This window comes from Phoenix dactylifera, unplaced genomic scaffold (assembly GCF_009389715.1).
Source record: "Phoenix dactylifera cultivar Barhee BC4 unplaced genomic scaffold, palm_55x_up_171113_PBpolish2nd_filt_p 001944F, whole genome shotgun sequence".
Taxonomy (NCBI): domain Eukaryota; kingdom Viridiplantae; phylum Streptophyta; class Magnoliopsida; order Arecales; family Arecaceae; genus Phoenix; species Phoenix dactylifera.
In genome coordinates this window covers 47784-59206 of record NW_024069228.1, presented here as the reverse complement: position 1 = coordinate 59206, position 11423 = coordinate 47784, and the positions used below count along the sequence as shown (strand labels likewise).

At 37.5% G+C, this 11423-nt stretch overlaps 1 protein-coding gene across 1 annotated transcript; it reads right to left on the bottom strand.

Annotated features, from left to right (window-relative positions):
* Positions 1-7544: 7544 nt before the first annotated feature.
* On the bottom strand, positions 7545-10193 carry LOC103703809. The gene is made up of 3 exons (XM_039122990.1): positions 10012-10193; positions 8835-9268; positions 7545-8575 (listed from the first exon to the last, which is right to left on the bottom strand). The coding sequence occupies exons 2-3, from the start codon at positions 9231-9233 to the stop codon at positions 7748-7750; spliced, it is 1227 nt and encodes a 408-aa protein (XP_038978918.1). The 5' UTR covers positions 9234-9268; positions 10012-10193; the 3' UTR covers positions 7545-7747.
* Between the last annotated feature and the right edge of the window lie 1230 nt (positions 10194-11423).

The following is an 11423-nucleotide window of genomic DNA, read 5'->3' as shown; positions in this document are numbered from 1 at the left end:
CGGGTTTGTTACACTCATAGCAAATGGGAGTTTCTTTCTCCTTTTCTTTGTCCTTACCCTTTTCTTTGCTTGAGTTACCTTTAATGAAGGGCTTCTTTTTATGGAATCTATTCTTACCTCTCATGAATTTTCTGAATTTTCTCCCAAGCACTGCCATCCCTTCTTCATCAATATCTTCATCATCATTTGAATCTTCCGATTCAGTTTGTTGTCTAGGGGTGGTAGTCTTTAGGGCAATAGGCTTTCTCCTCTTGACCTCATCTTCTGAATTTTGCCTCATTGTCAACTCATAGGTCATGAGTGATCCTAGAAGCTCCTCTAACTGCAGTGTGTTGAGGTCCTTTGCTTCTTGAATAGCGGTTACCTTGGCCTCCCAATTCCTTGGTAGAGACCTGAGAATTTTACGCACCAAATCAGAGTTAGAATAAGACTTTCCTAAACTCTTAAGCCCATTTATAATATCAGTAAAACGAGTAAACATATCAGTTATCGACTCAGTAGATTCCATTTTAAACAGTTCATACTTGTGTACTAATATGTTTATCTTAGACTCCTTAACTTGATTGGTCCCTTCATGTGTGACCTCAAGTCTATCCCAAATTTCTTTGGCGGTGGTGCAAGTGGATATTCTATTAAATTCATTTACATCTAAAGAGCAGTAAAGTATATTTACAGCTTTTGCATTTAACTGTGCTAATCTTCTATCATTTTCATTCCAATCCATTTCTGGTTTGGGTATGATAGTGCCCTCTATGTTAAGTGTGGGTGTGTGAGGTCCTCTAGTGATGATTTGCCATAGTTCATAATCTGAAGCTTGAATGAATATCCTCATTCTGGCTTTCCAATATGTGTAGTTTGTGCCATTAAATAGAGGAGGTCTATTTGTGGATTGTCCCTCACTCATTGCACATCCCACTTGGGTTGTCATGATCTTTAACTCTTGATTGTTAGATCAATGAGTACTATTAGAGCACCTTGCTCTGATACCACTTGTTGCCCAAGGTGACAAGCCAAGAGGGGGGGGTGAATTGGTTTCTTCTTTACTTTAGTGCTTTTAAAACTTTCTTAGTTAACTGCGATGGATGCTTACTTAGGTTATTCGAGTGAGTTAAACTAATGCAAGAATAGAAAGTAAAGCAAGAGAGAATGAAAGCACAAACACAATCCAAACACAACAATATATAGTGGTTCGGTGCTCTCCTTAGCACCTACGTCCACTCCCCAAGCGTACCCTTGGGAATTCACTATAATCTCGCGGATTACAGTTGGATTGTTTTCCGGGCTCACAATCCAAAAACCTTGTTGGTTTTACGGGATCACCAACGAACCTATACAACTTTGGTTTTCCGGGTTCACCAAAAACCTTGTTGGTTTTGCGGGCTTACCAACGAACCTTTACAACTTTGGTTTTCCGGGTTTACCAAAAACCTTTGTTGGTTTTGCGGGCTCACCAACGAACCTTTACAAAGTTTTCAAACAAATGAAAAGAAAAGATTTAAACTCCTAAATGAGCATATAGAACAATATGAGCAATGAAGAAGAGTTAGAAAGAAATTATCGCTTTGAAGTCGCTTGGCTCTTCTTTGTCAAGGAAGCTTCACTCTTCAATGGGGGAAGGAGCTCTTGATGCCTCTTTGAATCTGCTCAATCCCTTTCTTTGATTTTTGAATGAAGCTCTTGATGAAGAAGATTAGGGCTCTTTGGTTTTCTTGTGTATTCTTTGATTTCCCACTCAAAAGTTATTTATTCTGATGAATAGTGCCCCTTTAAATAGTTTTCAACCTTCCTTGGACAAGCCCCATTGGTCAGATTTGAAAAACTAGCCGTTACATGCCTTGGGAAAGGACAAAAAGTACATCTGCAGAACTAGCCGTTACTGTTCAGCCCGTGTTTGGGTCGGCTCAACCTGTCCTTGGGTCGACCCAACTTGGCCTTGGGTCGACTCAAACATTCCTTGGGTCGACCCTCTCAGAGAACACAGAAACATGAATTTCAAACTTCCTTCACTTGGGTCGACCCAACCATTCTTTGGGTCGACTCAAAGTTCACTTGGGTCGACTCAACTTCTTCTTGGGTCGACCCTCTCAGTAATTCCAGAGAGCCATTTTCTGTCTGTCTTTCTGTCTTCCATTTGGGTCGACCCTCTCAGGGTTTGGGTCGACTCAAAGTTCACTTGGGTCGACTCAACTTCTTCTTGGGTCGACCCTCTCAGTAATTTCAGAGAACCATTTTCTGTCTGTCTTTCTGTCTTGCCTTTGGGTCGACCCTCTCAGGGTTTGGGTCGACTCAAGCTTGGGTCGACTCAACCACTGTGTGGGTCGACCCTCTCAGTAAATCCAGAGAGCATTTTTCCTTTGCATTTTGAGGTTCTTTGGAGGTTGGGTCGACTCATGCCTACCTTGGGTCGACCCAACTCACTGTTCATTTGTGCTGTTTTTGCAGGAGTGTGCCAGATGATTCCTTTAAGTCCCGGGGTCGACCCAATCAACCTATGGGTCGACTCAATTCACACTTTGCTGCATTCTCAAGATTAGATCCATCCAAATGAACAAGACCATATATATATTTTCAATTAAACAAATATACTGAGAGTAATGAACTTATAAATGAAGTATCAATTTAACTTATAGCAAGCTCTAGATAATTGCTTGTTAATCATCAAAATAACACTATCATCCTCACAATACCTTCCCCTATTTGAGCCCCAATTGAATGTTGGAAGGCAAAAAAGCTACCACAACCTAATAGCAGCCAGTGGGCTGATCAATGGCTATCGACAAGTCAGCTGCAAGTGACAAGGGGCTGTGACAGCTGCAGTGGCCAGCGCTAATGCCAAATTTGTGTATATTTTTTCTTATCTTCTTCAGACCAATATTCCTCTTCTCCTCCTTCCTCTGATTTTTCTTCCTTTCCTTCTTCTATTCCCATCTCTCTTTCATCTAGCCATTCTTCCATTTTTCCCTTTTGTTCTTCTTGCTAGCCTTTATTTTGCTTGCCTCCTCCTTCTCCTTGCTCATCTTGGCCTGCAACTTGCTGGCTGCTGCTTCCTGCCCTCCTCCTCCTCATCCTGCTGCTGCTTGCTAGGTGCTGGTTGCTTGGCTGTTTTTTGCAGCCTACATATATACATACATACATACATAAACATGCTTATGTATGCATATGACTAAAGGTATGCATACTAAAAGCTTGGAGGGCTTTCCTCCCTGGGCGGAAGCTATGTATACTAAAAGCTTATGTATGCATATGACTAAACATATGCATACTAAAAGCTTGGAGGGCTTTCCTCCCTGGTTGGAAGCCTAAGAACCAAGACACCCACCCAGGCCACATAGGGGTTCCCTACTTGGCCTCACCTAGGTAGTTTGACAACCTCGTGAGTCACCAAACGCAACATTTCAGGTTGGGTAGTATAATACATAAATTCCTTTTTAACAGACCTATACAAAGCTTTAAAATTTTCCAAGTTACAAAGGCTTAATAAAACTAAAAAATGTCTTACAAGTCACAAAAGCATGAAACATAAGAATAAAAACTAAACCACAAAGGCACACAACTTCAAAGGCATCATCTTCACAACAAAATGGCATGCTAAGTAACTAATACACCTATCCCTTTCCAAACTATTTTTCCCTTAAACACACAATATTATATGCATTACATACATACTTCTCTTCCTTTAGCCTGATGACTAATTTCAAAACTTTCAAATTAATCATATTGGGGAATTACCATGACTTCGCTAGTTAGTGCACTCCATTCCATCAAGACCATTATTAATAGCATTCCCGCACTAGAATTTTTCTTTCATATCTTTTATTCATAGAAATATTATGCACTTATTGCTTAAAACCTGAAGACGTTACGCTCACTTAAAAAATATGTATATTTCACTATTCAAGAAAAAATATAAAGTCATTGTCATTGAATACACATATGAAAATTGGACCATTTCTGTATAAACTTTCCAGACAGATAAATGAAATGGTTTATATTGCTTATAATCTTTTCTCTGCAGATACTAAGCATACCTTTTTTGTCAGATTCTCAATAATTAATCTAAAAAGAACATAATTCAAATGCTTCTTAAGTATTGCATTAATTTTTCATACTATTCCCATTCATATCCTCGCAACTATATATGTTAAAATACTCCACAGCTGAACTCATTGCTTCTTCAGCTTTTGTTAAAATCTTCTCAATCTAAACCATTGCAATTTTGCTTTTAAGTCTGCTTGATATTACTGAGTAGGTACGAGAAGGGTTGAGAATGGACAATCCCAAGATCTGCATTACTTAGGATTCAACTACAGATCTTTTACGGTGTTGCAATTGTAGATCACAAGTCACAAGAATGCAGCTAGCCCATATAAGAAATGATAAAAGATATAGGAGATACCAACAAATCACCATTTGCGCACTTATTTGTCAGAATAGGATCACAATGCTGCAACAACGATGTCTGAAGTATATAATAGGTGACATAACCACAATTGTCCTGGACCTGTGGCAAGCAATACAAGCCTCCAACTTTGGCTGTCAAATACATCCTCAATATGAAATCTTAACAGTTTCTGATTCCATGGATGACATCAAAGTTCTCTAAAATTGGTCCAATAATCAGACTATTGATATAACCGAGCATGGAGAAGATGCTCATACATAAGGGATTTTCAAATGAATTAATCTATAAAACTGCATCAAAGAAAATAAAGAAAAATCTTAAAAGTTTATCCTGAAAATGATTCATAGAATGATAGGCACACATTCACATATGACAGTTCAAAATGTTCTCCTCAACCGTGGACATCTTTAAACCTCCCAAATTCTTATCTGAATAACCATGACAACATCAAGAGGAACCTTACCCTTTTTCTAGAGAACACATGCAAGCTAGCAAGCATATGCATGCAAAATCACGGGTCACAGCAGAGCTAATAGATAAATGTATGCATTTGGGTGTCCATCTTGACAAAATTGGGGAGTAATAAATGACCTCCTTAAAGCCAGGATGTTTCTTTGCTTTATGGAAAAGTATATTGTACAAAATTTCCTGTGACAAAAATGTTATCTTAATATCAAAAAACTGAAACTCACAAAGATACAAATTCAATGCATGCCTTACAGTGCTATGGGAGAATGAGAATAAAAATAGACACAAAGGTACAAAAAGCCTACAATGGAGAGGGAAGGACATCATGACAACTAAAAGGGGTATCAGGCAGATGTACAATGCCTTAGCTCCAGTAGATGTTCATCGTTCGATCTATGTTGCATGAGGCAGACATTGGTCATCAGTGCTTCTTGCTTGCAAATAAAGGGTCCAGATGCATAAAGTGCCAACACAGGGGAATAATCGGTGGCATGTAACTGTGTCCAATGAACTTCTGCTTCCAATTTCTCTTTTGTATAGAAGATAGATCTCTTAGTAAAGAGCTATACTTGATCCATCATGATCCTCACTCAATTGTATTAAAAGCGTTATGGTTTGGCAATTATACATGTTCAGATTTCTGTATCTTGATCTATTTTAGGCATGTAATTCTATACAATAAATTTCCGCTTCCAATTCCTCTTTTTCAAAAGAGAAAGATCTCTAAGTAAATAGATATAAATGATTCATCATGAATTTCATTCGATTGTATAGATCTGTTATAGTTTACCGACCATACATTCAGATTTCTATATCTTGTTCTCTTGACGTCAGCTGAAGAGAACAGTGGTAGCTGGTTGCTCCATGATAGCCCAAATCCTAACCCCACCCCCCTCAACTCAACTAAACTAATCCTTAATCCCAAACTAGTTGGGGTTGGCTATATAAATCTATTTCCTCTAGCCGTTTGGTCTAAGGTCATACCTTCTGCAAGACATTGAGATATCAAGTCTTTCCTTGCTACTTCACCTCACATAATTTTCAGTTTACCTCCGCCCTTCTTCATTCCTTCTACCTGTACCAAATTACTCTTTCATATAGATACTTCCCTTGGTTTATCCTGCATTTGTTCAAACCATCAAAGTCGTCCTCCCAATTTGTCCTCAATTGGTGCCACCTCTATCATTTTACAAATGCCTTTAATACTTATCCTATCTTTTCTTGTATTACTATATATCAATCTCAATATTCTTATTTTGGACACACTCATCATGTGCATTTGTTGTTTTCTAACTATCCCATATTTTGTACTATAAAGAATAGCTAGTTGTATGGTTGTTCTATAAAATTTTTTCTTCAACTTGGTGGGTATCTTATGATCACATAATATCCCAGTTGCACTTCTCTTTTTCATCTAACCAGCTCTAAGCCTATGGATAACATCCTCTTCAATCCCCCCATATGAATAATTGATCCTAAATACCAAAAATGATCACTCTTAAAAACTTGTGATCATCAATTTTTACTCTACTTTCATCTCTATTTCAAATTTTACTAAAACTTTATTCCATGTATTCCGCTTGGTCCTACTTAAGCAATTTCTTTGTTATCAAACTTTCAAGCATACGCATGAAATCATTTGTATTGCTTCTGATCTTCTCTTCCAGCACCACAAAACATACTTTTCTCATCAGATATTCAACAACCTAAGAAATATATAAGGAAAAGGAAATGTCTTTAAGTCTGTTATGCACATTTTCATGTCATTCCCACTCATAGCTCTGACCTTCTAAGTTCTATTCGAAGTATTCTGCATCAACATTCCTTGCTTCAAAAGCTTCTCAGAAACTTCTGATGGATCTACACACGTGCATCCTTTTTAAAGTCCGTGTATTCCTATTAATCAAGCGTAAGCAAACCAAAATAAGCATTAGATTTGTTAACAACCATAAGCCCAAAAACCAATCAGCATTTGCCTTGGTTTCTTGGTGCCTGTTACATGCACACTTACAGCCAGTACAAGCAAGTTATGAAATCTGAAAATATAAGTAGCTAAGGAGTAACCTCAAAAGAAAAGAAAACGAAAGGTAGCTAAGGAGAAGGTTTTGGAAATAAGACCTTGGAAGATCTACATATCATGGGACTAATTTATAGAATATTACAGTTTTATACCAATTTCCACCTATAGATCATTTATCATAGGCGCACAGCTAAACTCAAATGGAAGTCACAAAAGATATAGAAGATACCAACTAATCATCATATTCTGACTTATTTTGTCATCTTAGCCCTGTGGCAAACCTCATCATCATCTTGGCCCTGAAAAATGCATGGGCAGTATCAAATATATCCTCAGCACAGGATGCTTTTACAATGCCAGATTCTGTGGATGACATCAAAGTGCTCAACTATGGATATCATTGATATTTATGGAGCACAGGAAAGTGGTTCGTATGCAAGGGATTTCATATTCATTAAAGGAAAGGACTTCAATAGAATTGAGAAAACAAAAGTAAAAAAACAGATTAAAATTGCAACCCTGAACATGGCCTCCTAAACCTGCGAGCATGAATCATATAGTGTTAGGCACATATTCACATAATGGGAGTTCAAAATACCCTCATTGCTTCTTTGAATCTGCCAGTACAATAATTGAATGACAAGAACAAAAGGCTAAAACTGAAGCCTTCAAGGCTAGGAAATCTCATTGATTTATGGATAAGTGTTATCATACAAAAAATCTTGCCACAGCAATTCAATGTCTTATCCTCAAAAAATGAATAACCACAAGGTACAAATCCAGTGACTGACTTCAGTGCAATGGAAAAATTAAAGCTAATGAAGAAGAAAGTAAAGTACAGGGAGCCCTACAATGAGCTAAACTGTGTCCTGAAAACTTTGAATAATACTTGTTTTGGCAGATGCTAAATGCCTTAGCTCTAGTATATGCTCATCATTTGATATGCGTAGCATAAGACGAAGATTAGTTAGCAATACTTCTTTCTCCCAACTTAAGGGCCCAGATGAATACAATGCCAACAAGGTGGAACGATAGGCATGTAACTCTAAGTGATGAATTTCTGCTTCATGTGCCTCTTCTGTATGAAGAGAAAGCTCTGTTCCTGATGCACAAGGAGATTCAGCATCATCATGATTACTATCCAAATCATGGGTTGGGCTGGTTACAGGATAAAGGAAGGACCTATATGGACGATTGCTAGGACTGCAACTACCAACAGAGGATGAAACACTCTCGGCATCATTAGGATCTATACTTTCTATAAAATGATAGCCAACACCAGCATGTGGTTTTTGATTGTCCATGCCCGTTTCACAAACTTTGTTGTTTAAGAAAGCATGCATGTGTTTTTCACCAAGCACTTGACATGGTGAAGCAACAGCATGTACCTTTTCCAGTAATTGGGACGGACGCTCTGCAGTCACTCCCTCGCACCATCCAACTTTCTCAACTGCTCTCATCTTTCTCCTGGCACCAGTGCATGTGTCATTAGGGGACAAGCAGAAGTGTAGCCTTTTCCTCATGCTTCTTGGGGTAGGTTCCTTAGATCTGTAATTTTTTTCAGCATCAGCATGGCCATCTCCCCCATATTTTTCCAACTCTATGCATGACTGGAGTAACTGAGTACTGAACTTTCCGGTTTTTGTTTGGCTGTTCACAAGGGCATCATTGCATCTTTCGGAATTCTGCAAACAAGTGACAAACCCATCAGACATCATAAAGGGACAAGACACTAAGCTAGATAGCCAGCTTAAACATTAATAATTCAAAATGACTTTAACAAAATTGAAAGCAATTCAAACAAGATCAGTTTTAAGGACATGGTTCTAACAAACTCTATAAAGGAAGGGAACTAAAATGTGTGTTCTTGCAGCATGATAAGGGGGGAAAGGCAATTCAGCCGCTGAAAAATAATCTACAAAGAACAAGACCTGATCATGTTACCTTCTGGATCACAACCCACTTGTTGTCGTGCCAAGACTGTCGCAACCTAATGTCAGACACATGAGCTCTAAATTGCATGGAGGAACCAAGGAGTCTGACCAAAAAGTAATTCCCACCAACAACTCTCGACACTTCTCCGAGCTTCCATGAGTTATGCTCAAAGATCTCCACGATGTCACCAGGAACCCAATTCCTTGGGCACTTAACAGGAGGAGGGCACGGTCTGATGGCCTTTCTTGGTACTCTTTCCACAGCCCCATCCATATCAGGCAAATAACCATCGTACTTCACACCGTATGTACGACCATTCCCCGATATGATCTCGGCACACCACCAGGAGCCTGAGGGCACCTCCCTCTTGCTCAAGACCTCCACCTTACTCCCCTTCTTGAATCTCATTGGTGCAGTACTTTCAAAACCCAAATTTCTAAATCCTGATGGGATAAAAAGATCACAAATGAGACCAACATTGGAGCAATTCAAGAAAACCCTTAAATACAACATTGATTACCTTACAATCAAATCAAGGAGAATCCAATTGAAGATTATCCATACGGAGTCAAAGGAAAATTTTAGGAAAAACCAAAAAGGTAGAGAACAGCAACGAAAACTAGTACTAAACCGTAACAAGCATAATGCAGAAGATGCAGAAGAACAGATAACATCAACCGACGCCAATCACAACCAAAATAAATTAAAAAGAAAAAAAATAAACATAAATATCGGGTAGTAAAGGGAAAATCAAAAAATCGATTGAAGAGAACAGAAGCAGTGCAAAACTGATGACATATAATCAAAATTCCACCGACCCAGAATCGGTCAAAACATCATACTATACTATATGATAGAATGCAGCATCGACCGAGAAAATATAAAACCCTAATTCAAAAATCAAGGTCTATTACTGCAGATGATCGCAAGAATTACAAACAATCACACTCTTCAAAACCCTAACAATCGCTCAAACCCTAACCCACATAAAATTTCTCGGTAAAACGAAACTTATAACCAGCCAAAAATCGAGATACAATTACATCAAACCAAACAAAAAGAAATGCAAAATAAACGAGGAAAACCAAATCGTAATACAATCGGTTCAAAGTCGGAAACAAATATCAGATATTAATCAAGAACTGATAAATTTCGATCAAAAAATTTGGACGAGAAATTCACCGACCCTTTGTTGACGACGACTTCGGGAGATTGATCGAAGCGAAGAACAGAGGAGAGATTTTTTCTTATTATTTATCCTTGCTTTCCAATCTCTTCCTCCTTCTCGGTGGTAATTTTATAATTTTTATTAGTTGGGATTTTAAAGGGGTTACGGAGTGTCGTGCAACGAACAGCGGCTTCTTCGTCAAACCGTCTTGTACGGAGTAGGGAAGTGGTTCCATCCATCCCGGCCGTCGGATTTGTTGTATTTCTCTTAAACAAATGCTTCCTTGATGTAGGGCCAGCTGTATTAATCTACTCGTATATGTGTAGCTTATTATTTATAGACTTCTTCTGCCAAATAATAAATAAATATAATTTATTTATTTATATAAGTCAAATTGAAGAAAATTAGATGTCATTGCATTCTACTTTTGTTGAAGACAAAATATGTCGTCTCGGTAACGAACTTTGTACCAGTGTCATATTGTTATCACGTCGATATGCTCGATATAGAGGCTTGTTCGATGTATTTAGTGTCAGTATATCATTTGTATTTATATCAATATTAAATCAATATAGTATAGCATACTATGGTTTAGGAACTTTTCCAATTGGCCAATTAGCATAATGATTTCCTTCTAGAAGAAGATGGAGGTCGATAATGATTCTGACTAACTTGAGAATACTTTGTATATATTAAATGATAGAGTGACGGATGCAATTACGGAGGACTTGATTGGGTGCAGGTTTAGATCAATTCAATAACTAAATAATATCGATCTCATTGAATTTGTTTGGTTCAAGTTCAAAACAAAATTGGGTCAGTCTCCAAAATTTAGAAACTCAATCAAATCAATTTGGATCTGGATTAAGGGATAGGGCAAATAAGACTTGAACAAACCCAATCCATATATATATACACACACATATACATATATAAAATGTATACATGTAAAATTAAGTTGTAGTAAGATTCATCTTAGCATATTACATATTACATTTTGTAATTCACCTCTTATTGTTAATTTATTTTTTCTCGAATAAAATTAATAATTTGTTACTAATCTTTTTGTTTAACTTTTGGGTATTTTCTTAACCTATCTAAACTAACCCAATCTTGATTGGATTAGGTTGGGCTGTTTCCAATGATGATTAGAAAACTTTGGTTCCAATAATTAGAAATAGACAGGAAAAAGTTGATTTTGGATTAGCCTCTATTAGCCCAATTTTTGACAGTATAAATCTTCAAGTAATCTCCAATATCCTGCACCCAAAAGAATGTTTAGTGAATTACCAAAGTATATTCCTAGAATCTATTATCTTATATTTTTATTAAGAGATTATCATAGCATATTTTTGAGATATTCATAGAATCTTCAAGATCCAGTAGGATTCCTAGAGTATGGAGCATACATTTGTTGTACATTTTCATCC